The following is a 12947-nucleotide window of genomic DNA, read 5'->3' on the forward strand; positions in this document are numbered from 1 at the left end:
TTGTTTGGACAATATTATAGCTGATTTCTCAAGAGATCTATAAAGAAATTCTGCTTGAGCCAGAAGAGCTCAATAAATATTTACTACTCTAGTAAATGAATTAAAGTCTAAAACTAACCAGTCAAACACATCAGCAATTAAATACTTGCTGATCAGGTTCTTAGAGGGCAAGAATTTCATTGGAATCTTCGTGTGCTCATAGCCATAGTAAATGCTGTTTCATAATTTTTAACTTAAAAAGAATGGACTGCTTACTGTCTCTCTAACTGGACAACAAAAGGTAAAATACACCTTATTTGCAAACCACCTGCTATTATTTTGAATGCCTGGACAGCTCAAAATTTCAAAAGTTATACCTTTATACAAAAAGAGGAAAAGCACCTCCATGAGAACTACAGGCCTGTGTCTATTGTTAAAATCTTTTCCAAAATATTTGAAGCAATTTTTCAGGTACAACTTAGTAACTATTTTGAAAACCATAGCCTTCTTTGTAGTAAACAGCATGGTTTTCAACAAGGAAAAAACACTATTTCTGCCATCCTTGAAATTGTTAAGCAGACACTAACTGCATTTGATAAGAAGAATATGGTCTCTCTTTTGCAATGCAATTTGCGTAAGGCTTTTGGCTGTATCCCTTATGACATCTTACTAGCTAAACTACAGTAATATGGAATAATTAATACAGCATTAGAAATAATTAATTCTTATCTAAATAATGGGAGGCAATTTGTGTCAATTCAAAATAACCATTCTTCCCTGAAGGAAGTCACCTATGGCATGCCTCAGGGCTCTGTCCATGGACTGTTCCTCTTCACTGTTGCAGTTAATGATTTGACACATTATTTTGGGCTTCAGTCAATTATATAGGTTAATGTTACACCAGAAATCACAGGACACTCTCTCCCTAATGCTAAACTGGTTCACATCTGATTATTTATGTGTAGTAGAGAGAAAACTCAGCACCTGCTGCTGGGACTTGCTAAAGTCATACAAGAAAAATATGTAAAACTGCTTGGAAAACATTGATTCCAAAGTAAACTGGTAACCCCATATTAATCATGTCTGCAGAAAAATGTCAAGGGTTTCCTGTCTCACGTGGAAATTATCTGATCTAGTGAGAAATGAATATCTTAGGATAGCTTACTTTGGAATTTTTCAACCTCACATATCCTGTGGGCTGTTGTTATGGAGTCACTCACATCACATAAGTGATGTGTAACTGATTTTAAAAAAGGCTAAGAATAATATGTAAAATTGGTCCAAGAGAACACTGCCACCCTTTATTCACCATGACCAAAATAATGACTGTGATAAATCTTTATATCTGTGCATTATTGATATATCCAAAAAAAAAACATAGCAGAGTTTGACACCAGAGAGAACATACACTGTCATGACACTAGAAATAAGATGATTAGCGGCGTTCCTAGGCATAGGTTGACTAAAACAGGCACCTCTCACAAAGTGAATTGTTTGAAATTTTTTAATAAATTGCCACATTCTGCAATCAATACACCTTTCAATAATGTTAAAAGTAGGTTGTATAAATGGTTAATAAACAATCTGTTCTACAGTTTAAGAGAATTCTTAGATACTAACAGTGTAGACATTGAGTTTTAGGATTATGATTAAAATTCTGTTCTACAGTTTAATATAGGATAAATTATTTGTCTGTGCAATATGAACAGTAACTAATATAATGATTGCTATTGTATATCAGTGTAAAGCCCATTATGCTACATGGGGTCAATGGGTAATAAAGAATGTGAATCTGAATCCTGAGGCAAGCTGACTCACAACTGTTGTAAATAGTCCTTCATATCCTGGATAGTGGCAATGGGATAGAGTTGACATACAAGCCACTTCAACAAATGTACTGTTAGGGACTGATATGGGGATCTTGTTGGTCAACGTGAGTACCTCAACATCGTGCAGACAATTCATAGAGACATTTTCCATGTGTTGATGAGCAGTGTCCTGTTGAAAAATGGCAACATGATACTGTTGCATAAGAAGTAACACATGAGGACACAGGATGTGTTGTCAGCATTCCCACAAGAGCCAGCAACCATGACACGAAGTCATACCCAATGGTGTCTCACACTATGACGCCAGGAGTAATAGTGTTGTGCCTCATTAAAACATTGAAAGACTGGGATCTACCACCAGGCCATTGCTGTGCCTGCCAACAATGATCAACCATGGTGGTGCAGAATTGTGATGCATTGCTGAACACACTACAACATCATACTTCAGCAGTCCTTGCTTCCCAGTCATGGCACCACTCTAGTTACAACTGTTATTGTTGTGCTGTTAATGGCAGCCTACTGATCGAATGGTGATTCCCTGGTCTGTCTGTGGCTAGTCTCCAATCAATTGTGTCGTGTGACTTAGAATGTTGCAGGGAATCTATTACTTCTTATCAGATGGCAGGAACCAATGTGAAGAGTTTATGATGTGCTTGGTGCCCAGTACAGTGATCCTTCCTTTTGATGGTCAGCTGTGGTCAACAGGGACATTGATGACGAGTATGTCTCCCTCATCTTCCCATTCAATCCATCATCAGACTACTGTCACATCTGAATGTCTCAGAAAGTGGATATTTTATGATTCAGCTAGTCAGCCAAATACAGACCCATACTGAGGACCCTATAAACATTTGTTAGGTACTGATAACACTGTCTTATCTGAGTACCTGCCCCTCTATGTCCTTCAAAGTGATCACACAACATCTGATGCTGGTCATGCCATTTATATACCTTATAAGGGCTGGTAAACAACATCAAACACAAAGAGCACTAATGCACTCTAGTGGCCATTCTACCTGTCATAGAGAATTGCAACTCTAATCATTTACATATCTGCCAATGATGTGTATGTGTACGAAACTGCATTGACATCTTACTATGTTTTCTGGGTGCTTCACTTTTTTTGTCAGGTAGTGTAGATGTGTATTAACATGTTATCAATTTAACAAGTTTACATGTGCAAATAGGTCAACACCAGGGAAGGGTTTATTGTCCTTTAGTTTCTACTCTTTTATCAAGTTAATCACATTGGACCTTATTGTGCTTTTTTCTCAAAACTAGTAAGTGTAAATTGACAGTATATGTTCACACTGTTAATAGGCAGGGATTAAGCACTCCTACTACATCAAGAACACCAACATTATCTCGAGCGCACACTGGAACAGCTGTAGTAGGAGGTGCAGTCTCAGCTGCTTTGAGATCAAACTCACTGCCAAGAGACCATAGAGGGAGAAGTCATCACACTGCCCAGCAGGCAAGGCATCATGTGGTACACTTTGAAAGGGACTCCAGGGTGGCTCCTTCCAGCACAGGACTGATTGACCAGGAAGACAGTGATGGTGCAGTCTCTGCACCAGAACTACCGGTTACCAGGAAAGAGAGAGGTATTTTTCCTGTTTCTTTTACATACAGTCTTTATTTGTTTCATGCAATTTTAAAAAGTTTGTTTGTACAATTTCCCTTTTGAGACAATTGAACTGAAGTATGACACACATGTACTGACTAGAGAGAAAAGTAAATCACTCAAGTACTTCTTGGTTGCATCTTGAAATAAGAGGTGATTCAAAATATTATACATGATATTGATACAAAATGTGAAAGTGATAACACAGGCAAAAAATGTAAACTGTGTTACAGTGTAATTCTAGGTACATATACAAGTTTCACTGGTGCATAACAGTGCATTAAAGAAAGAGCCTCTTACAATAACATATACTTTTTTCAGTACCATGTGATGGCATGCTGACTGGCTCTTTGTAATGAGCTTTCTCCTATAATGTTCATGATAGTTCTGAGTGAAAATAGTAGGTAGTAGCCCACAGTGCTGTTCTACAGGTCATCTTATGTAACCTGAACTCATGCCCAGACAAACTGCAAAATGGACACCCCACTGGCACTAAATTATCCCATCCACTATGACCTCTAAACAAAAGCATGAGAGCAGACATAAAAAATAATATAAATAAAACTTAGACTCATGCCACCACATTGTGCTGAGCTGGTACCTACATCAAATACCACTGCCTCACTCACCATTCACCAAAACCAACTCTCTCACCAAAACATAGTGTTGCATGTGGGTGACACTTTCCAGTGAAACATATTGTGTTGGAAAGTGAGATGACCACTTCCTGACATCAAATTGTTACAATCACCCAAGCTCAGGGGTCATAATATGTCACAACAACTGAGAGGTATATGGTTTGGGAGAGAGGGATGACTCATGCAGAAGCATGCAGAGAAACACAGGCAAGTGTTTCATTGAATTTGTTACATCAAAGGTAGATAGCTGGCCTTGCACTGAACTCAGCGATGGCACCATGCAGTGTGTGTGGGTTAGTGGCAAAGTGAATGCCAGAATCTGTGCCTTTGGCATCCAGTTGCCTAGCCTTGCGGATGTAGTGATTCTACTAGCACCATAGCTAAGTGACTGCCACATGTGCTAACTGTGCCTGTAGCCCAGAACACGGCTGACTGCTCCCTCAAGCCCGATTCGTGGATCCCATGCAGAGTGCTGAATGGAAGCAGCTGATACCCATCATTGTACTGAGCCTAAGCAGCTCCAGCTCTTCACCCAGGTCAGTTCGTTCAGTGCCCATAGACATCTCCACACCCAGGAGGCCGTGAGTTTGTGCTTAAGCCCCTCGCCTGTGGGTGGCAGCTTGCAGTCAACCAGACAATGCCACCCAAAGAGCAGAGACTAGCATCCCTCTCACTCCTCATGCTGGTACAGCTGCAAGGTGTGACATTCTCAGCCACAGCATGATGTGTCCATGCAGCAGATGTTGTAGGTAGCTTCAGCAGGCCAGTTGGCTGCCAGTATCCATCACCAGAAGGTCATCATGGTTGACCAGTGACTTAAACTATCATCATTCTCTCCAGTTCTAGATGTGGACAAAATGGCAACATGACTGCTGCTTTGAGGCTCCAGGCTCACTTATTTATACATCTTTTCCCTATGCCTCTAATGTAGTTCCTCTGGAGGGAACAAGTGGAGTGCTCTTTGATGATTACAATGTCAGCTTCCCTCAGCCCACTTCAACCCCTACACACAGGTCATTAGGTGCTGTTGTAACTGCAGTGTATGTGTTCTTCACAGCATGTCAGTGCCCTGTGCTGCTGTGCCTTAACTATTACCTTCCAGCCATAGCTGCATGAGATTACAAGAATTCCCCAAATCTGTGCCTGTACTTATTCATGGCGCAGCAGTATGTTTTATTCATTAAGGCACTAAACTTGAAAAATGGTGCAAACATGAGTGAGCTTAACATCAAATCTCAGTACAAAGGATGTAGTGTCAATGTCACTGACACTGTCAATAATGTGAAGAGTCCTTCTGTGTGGAATAGACAGATTCTACTGAATCACTGAAGCTTGTTGTTAACTCTGTAGCACACTGAGCAGGCGTTGCAATAATCTGACTCACAGCTGAACACAGATTGGCAACTCAGCTCTCCACATGAATGTAAATACTCACTGGCAGTGGCAATGCACTGAACTTTGTTGAAGGTGTAGCTGGAGGTTGCATCATGGTTGATCACTCTGCCTGGTAGTAACTTTCCTCGTAGTGGTCTCGCTGGTGGTGCCAACTATGAGTGTGCACTTGGATCTCTTTGATACCACATTCCTCCCCTCTCCCAAACCTTTGCTCTGCCATCATGTGCTGCTGGTTCCTGGAATGATGACAGGGGGAAGATCTGAATGCAGATGTCTGAGATGGGACCAGGTCTGTAATTGTTGCCGATGCTAGACCCCTGTCCATATGCAGTGTACTCTTTTAGAGTGGCCAGGAACACCATGCCAACCACAGGGTGCACCTCTGCATCCAGGGACCCCAAAGTTGTGGATGGGATGTCAATGATAGTTGCAAAATCTTCTGTGTTGGTCTGGTGGATGCCTGGAGACGGCACCTTCATGGACATTGGCACAAGCTGCAGGATCGGTGGTGACACTATAGCCACCTGTTTCATGTCGATCACCATTGGTATTTCAACCAGAATCCATTGGTGTCTCAACCAGAAGTGATGACTGAGGTGGGTAGAAAGGCAGAGATGGTGATTACTGCTATGGATCCCTGCCACATGCCGTGTTTGTGAACCAAAAGGCTGTAGCAGGGCATGAATCCAGAAACACTGCAACTGTTTCTGATGTTGCTGGTGCAGCTCTATCAGATGTTGAATGATTTATAAAGATCTGCCTAAAACTTCTTTCATGGCACCCTGCTCCCAATGCCTACCCTTGCCAAATACTCTGAAAAAGGCACTGTTATGAGGCTGAAGTCATGTAGGGACTGGCAGAAAGTATGGCTTCTGCATTGGCCACAAAGATATGCAGAAGAGTATGAAGATTTCAGCCATGTAAGAGTTTGGGCCACTGACTTACTGTCATGTGTCATGTGGAAAAGAGATGTAGATAGGCAAAGGTCCCCTTGGGCCTTGATCCTGTGTATAGAATGAATGCAGCTTCTCTATTTGTGTCTTGAATGTGCATACAAAACGTGAATGAAATGGTGCCTTTGTGATATGCTGGATGCCATTGTCATTGAAAAATTGTTGAAATTAGCCAACATGAATTGCGGGTCATTGTCAGAAATGATGATGTCTAACAGATCTTCAAATCAAAAAAATTGAGGTTGGGGCTGACACTGTACAGACAATAGTGGTGAAGTGCATTGGGACTATAAAGAGAAACTTGTTATAAACATCTATCAGCAGCAACCATGGTGTATTCCAGTGGGTTCCTGTGGAATCCGCAAGTAAGCACTGCCAGGGTCCCTTTGGGTGTGGCAAAACCATTGCAGTGGAATGGACTTGGGTTCTGCACAGGTAGTGCAATTTTAAGCCGTCTGTTCAGTTTGGGTATCCGTGCCCAGCCACATACAATGGCGCCCAGCTAGCTGCTTGGTGCATACCACTCCCCGATGACCTTGATGCAATAGCTTCAACACTTCCCACTGGAAGGACTGAGCGACAGTGCCCCGTACATGGCCATTCTCAGTATGAAGAAGAAGGACACCCCACTGTGCAGAAATCGCATGTTGATGCACAAAGTAATGGCATGCCCAGGGGTGTTGGACTTCTTTAAGCTATGAGGCCATTGTAAACATGTTGCAAGACCACTCAAAGATCTGGGTCTGAAGCAGATTCCTGTACAGTATGATGATAGACTACAGGAAAACTGTGATGGATGTGAAGACCCTATGAATCAATCTGGAAGCACAAATCCTCAACTGAATCAAAATCCAGATTATTTGAATATGGCAGTACTTACCAGAGGAAAAACATTTCACCTCCCTGCATGAGCCCCATTCATAGGCATGTGCTGTGTAACACTGGGGGCGCAACTTCTTTGTATTAGACTGCAAAGTGACACACGCACAGCATCATTGACTGTTTCTAACACAGGGCTTTGCCTACATCTCAACCTCTGACTTCATAGAGAAATGAGTGTGTTGTGCACTTTAAACTACAGAAGTGGACAGAGCCTAAAATATTTACATTTGTGACATCTAGACTAGTATGAGATCCAATAATAGAGGGCACAATTTCTAAAGGAGGATTCAGTAGCCCTCAAAATAGCAGTGCAGATGAGTGCATAAGTAATTGTGTCATAAAGCATGATGTCATTATAGGATAGTCCACACAAACACTTAAATTTGCAGTGTGTGGTAAGACCTCTTGGTTCTGTGACTCACTGTTAATTGTCTTCTCCAGTTGCTTCCTAAACCTAGAAAGCTTGTATCTGGCAACTGTTAAGTGCATTTGAGTATGGAAGAGCTCAACTAACTTCTTCAGTAACAATTCGTACTTAGTGTCCTCCTGTTGAAAGTCCAGAAACAATTTGACAGACTACCTAAACATTTCAGCACCAACATTAGAAAGGTAATGAGCTTCATGACTCATACTTGTTATGCCACAGGCAGAGAAGTACTTCAAGTTGAGCATGGTATTCAGCCCAATCATCTTGCTGGCCATGAAATTCTTGGATATTGGATGTGGTTGTGGTTTGTTGAAATGCAGCTGCCATTGCAAATATTTGTGTAAGTTGAGTGACACACTGCACCAGCTGTTGAATCTGTTGCCCTTGCAACAGTACCACACCTGTTAATTAGAGTTGTTCCTCATAGCAGTTTTGGTGATAGTGCCAATTGTGAGATGTGCACTTCAGTATCTCAATGACACAATGTGTAGGATATAGCTCATGTCTGGAAAGGTAGTGGACCAGTTCCCTAGTTGGTTCAAAATGTGTTATCTGAAGCCTTTTGTTCACATCAGGAAGAAATTCAAATATTTTCCTTCCTGTGTCTGTTGAATTCCAACTCTGTTGCCACTCTTCAAATATTAAATTCTTCGTTACCAATGGAATTTTGCCAGTTCCCCAAGAATTTCATGTATTTTTCATATTGTTTATTTTTCAGCAAATAGGTGGCAACCTTTTTTCTTGCATGTAGGTCCAGGGGACATACACCAATCAATAAGGCTGGGACATCGTAGATACAGTGCTGCAGGCTCCACAGCATCATAGTAGAAGTCCTCACTGGACTTTTCTCACTGCAGCAGCATGCAACCAAACACTGAAACCATAGCCCGCAATTGCAGTTAATACAGACTAGCAGTGCAGTCTAAGGGACAAATGAAATATCCTTGGTTCCATATTAATAGGTTTATTCATTATACTATTTCCTCTCCTTGCTACAAATTGTGTGGGGTCTGTCTAGAAATACCAAAGTTTTCATAAAATTCTTCTGCTTTGTAGCTCACACCATACTACAAAATAAAGGACCAACATTATATGTAAAAATTCTGATGACAGCCATTTTCAATAGTGGTTAAGCATTAGTTCCTCATTTTACAATTTGACATAGGCTACAGCATAAACAAATTTTATAGAAAATGAATCCAGTCACAAAATTATATAAACATTCAAATAACTGTTTCCATCTTCAACATTCTTACATAAAGTATTTTGCTTTGATGTTTGGAAAATTAATTTGTTCATGGTGTGTTTAATACATGAATATATATTCTTAAACAAAATTAGACAATTGCAGTGTTATTAACTTGACTGAATTTTCTCATTTTGAGAAATCAGAAGAAGCAATCTGTCTTACATGGTAAAAACTTTGTAAGCCAAGATCACATAAAAATTTCTTTATTTACAAACATCCTGTTTTGACAGACTTTGTTGTTATCTTCAGGCCTGTAACATAGTGCTTATACATGGAATATATCTCATATTATGACTTTTGACATTACTGTGTTTTTTGTGCCATAACAATCATCTGTTAAGTGCTACAAATATGGACATGGCCCATGTCACAAGTTGCTTTTTGCTTTTAAATGTTTTATTTATGACACATTTATATAATGTGCTACATTTTATTTACACGACAATTTGGCTTAAGGTCCAATTCAAAATGAATGCATTTTATAACAAAAATTTTGAAGATATGGAAATGTACTGTTCAATATCTGTTTTTTGTAGGGCCAAACTGAAACTTCTGTGTCTCCAATATTATGTCATAACTCATGATATGAGATATATTCCATGTACATGCACTATGTTACAGACCTGAAAATGACAGAAATGTCTATCAATACTGGTTGCTTGTGAATAAAGAAATTTTTATGTGATCTTGGCTTTAGAAAGTTTTTAGCAAGATATTCAACTTTGTTAATAAATTTTCATTGTTGATCTAATTTTAAAGGAATGCTTATGGTGTCTCCTCCAGATAACTCAAACTGTAAAATTTATTTCAGGGCGTATTCCATCCTCACCAAGTGTGTTCACAGCTGATGAATATCGAGCTTGGTTGCAACGCACACCATCTACAAGTGCAATTTATGAACGTCTCAGGGCAAGCAGAGATGTTCTACAAGCACAGCGAGCACAAAGGTTCACATATAGTGCAGAAAATTTGTTAGATAGAACAAGACAGGTGAGAAGAAAGAACGCTGAACATTACATTGCCGGATACTTAGTAGGAAAAGAATTTACATTCTGTTCTGAGTCTGTTATCCACTTTTCACGAAAGTGTGTAAGAAGAAAAGAAAGTCCCAAAAAGAATAGCAAGTCATCAACTTCTATCAAAATGCCACTTCTGTTCCAAATCAGATAAAATAGTATTAACATCTAAGATGCTCTATGTGCTCTGCTGTTGTGTTTTTATCTACAGATTTGTCATGAAACTGATCTTTGGCTTAACTAAAGTGAGGTTGTTAGTGGTAGGATGTTAAATCGAAGGACATTACTTAATTAAAGATGAAACATATTGCAGAAAGATGGCTTATAACTCTTCCTTAGTTCTACCCTACATACATGTGAGATAGAGGAAGATACATTCACAGACTATGGAGTGGTTGAAATAAGAGAATCAATAGCTTTTAAGCAAAGAGGAAAAAGAAGGCTATAAGGCAAAGGCATTAAAGTAGAAAAAAAAAGTTGGAATGGAATGGACCAAGAGAAAAGTGCAGTGCGAAGTTTAAAATACAAATCAGACAAGTCTGGGTGGAGAATACCTCATCTTGGCATTTATCCTCCATTGTATTTATCTACATTTGTTTGCAATCACCACACTCTTATCACTTCTGTCTGGATCATTTCCTCCCTCCCCACCATGAAAAAGTCATTTACACAACGTCAGGTTATTAATAACATAATTCACTTCGTAATCAGACCCATTGTGTGCATAACAGTGTATATTGCCTGTTGCTTGCAATTCCATATGTAGAATATGACTGGTATTTTTCACCAGTTTTCCACAGTATCAAAATTAATGCTTTGAGAAGACCACTGTCCCTCCAGGACAGTAATATAGGGATGAGTGTAGGATCTGATTTGGTGCTGGAAGTTATTTTAGACTTTTGTGGGTGGATCCATTATGGCAGGACTCAACATTGCATTCCTCCTGTTGATCTCATCTCCTCTCCCCCTGTCTCACATCCACTACCTCTACTGTTACCAAGTCTCTCACTTCACTCCATGAAACTACACCCACACAGTTCCATCTGTGGTTTATACACACAGACCTCTCCTAGTGCTTTCCTCCACTATGTTATGCACCACTTCCAACTTCTCTGTCTGTGACAGGGTGGATTCACTGATGCCACATTCATATTCTGCTCCCTTGGCAGTACCCCCACTTCCCTCCAGCCTTCCTTTCACACCCTCTCTTCCTTGTTCCTCACCCATTCTACCTGATACAACCCCTGACTTACGAGGCAAGTCATTGTTCAAAAACTTTGTGATAATTTCAATCTTGTTAACGTAGCTATCAACTGCTCAATGCCTCAAATATCCAGAGAATGGTTACTTTCTACAGTACTTGCAGTCTAGGCAGGACTTTCTAATATCATATTAAGATACATAAATATCCTGAGAAAATACATTCTCTGTGATAACCAACAGTCTGTTAGCAAGTCATAAATTATTTTGAAGTAGAAAAAGTGGAATCTACATGATTGCTTTCATGAATCCACAAGAGAGCACCTGTAAAACAAATAAGTTACATTTTATTTGGGTGTTGTTTCTAGAATGTACACCAGTTGTGATGGAAAAGGCTGGAAATTTTGTATGACGTGGCAATTGCATTCTACCTCAAAATGTTCTGGATCTCCACTATAGCATCTGCTTTAACTAAATCACCAATGAAACTTATTGAACTTAAGGTCTCCTTCCTTTTCTTCCATTAAGGTACAAGAGAGTGAAATAAAGCAGTACTTTTACGAGTCATTCCTATTGCCTTCTTTTGTACTATCTTTCAATCCATGCAAATCACAGGTACTAAGGTCCATACCACTCATCTTTGCATTTGTACAAGAAATGAATGCTGTCTGCATTACTTACTAAAGGACTATCTGAAAAAAAGCTCTGCTTCCATTTTACTGTTGACAATTTTGAGCTGTACAGCTCTTTGGAGGAGTAGTCAGGATTGGAAAGTGATGTGTGCTTGTAATTAATATAGGGTACTCAGGTTTATAAAAAGAAACTGTATAGATTTATTTGCTCATGGTCTTTACATGGCAAGGATTACCAGGGGAAAGAGAGAAGATAACTCCAGTAGCCCCAGCCAAATCAAAGGAGAAAGGAAAATTCAAAGGTGAAGGAGCTAAGCCATTTAGTGTCTGCCCTAGGCGGTGGCTTTGAACAGAAGAGAGAGATGTTTTTCTGTTACGGCTCTGAGAGTTCTCAGCCTCACAAATCAGGTGATCTTGTGACATTATTTGATTGACAAGCTCCTTTGCTAACAGCAGTTTGACTTATTCCACCATGAACCATTTGAATGTTCTAGCATCACTGAAAAGCGCTGGATGAAATAGGCAGATTCTTTGCAAAATTAAAATTTCTTACGTTTGGGGCCTGGGGGCACCTGGTACATTGCGTCCCCTCTTCCTGAAAGAGTTCACCATGGGTGAACATAACAGTCTAAATGGGGCCATAAATCTAGGGGATAACAATATTTGGTTTGTATTTAAAATGCAATATTTTAATTTCATTTAACAATTCAAATCTTGGAAGGTGAGTATAATTGTTATATGTGGTGACTACAGTTGTCAATGCAGGACTGTGGTGGCAGTGGTGTTACAGAAGTAGCCAAAGCTGGTTTCAGAAACAGCATTGAGGTGTACAAGCAACTGAAACACTCGTACGAGAAGGATTAGGATATAAAGTAAAAATAATCAGTACATGTTTAAGGTCGATCATTTTCACAATTAAGAAAGCAAATGAATGATAGGTTTCTAGTATTATTAGAAGAGGTAATGGACACAATGTGATCTGTATTAAAACAGAGTCTGCTTGATGTTGAAAGACCTCCTCATCAGGCTGCAGTTGGTTTCGTTTAGAATAACTTGAACACACAGTGTTCAACATCCTTATAGTGAACAGGTAACCACCAGGGTGGCACCAATTCAGTGACAA

At 39.8% G+C, this 12947-nt stretch overlaps 1 protein-coding gene across 1 annotated transcript in view; it reads left to right on the forward strand.

Annotated features, from left to right (window-relative positions):
* The window catches only part of LOC124722893 (rho GTPase-activating protein 100F), an 800721-nt gene that overhangs the window by 583815 nt on the left and 203959 nt on the right, over positions 1–12947 (forward strand). Inside the window, exons 9-10 of the mRNA XM_047248035.1 lie at positions 3129–3412; positions 9788–9966. Coding sequence (XP_047103991.1) covers positions 3129–3412; positions 9788–9966 — 463 coding nt within the window. The remainder of the gene's footprint in view (positions 1–3128; positions 3413–9787; positions 9967–12947) is intronic.

Source organism: Schistocerca piceifrons, chromosome X (genome assembly GCF_021461385.2).
Source record: "Schistocerca piceifrons isolate TAMUIC-IGC-003096 chromosome X, iqSchPice1.1, whole genome shotgun sequence".
Classification (NCBI taxonomy): domain Eukaryota; kingdom Metazoa; phylum Arthropoda; class Insecta; order Orthoptera; family Acrididae; genus Schistocerca; species Schistocerca piceifrons.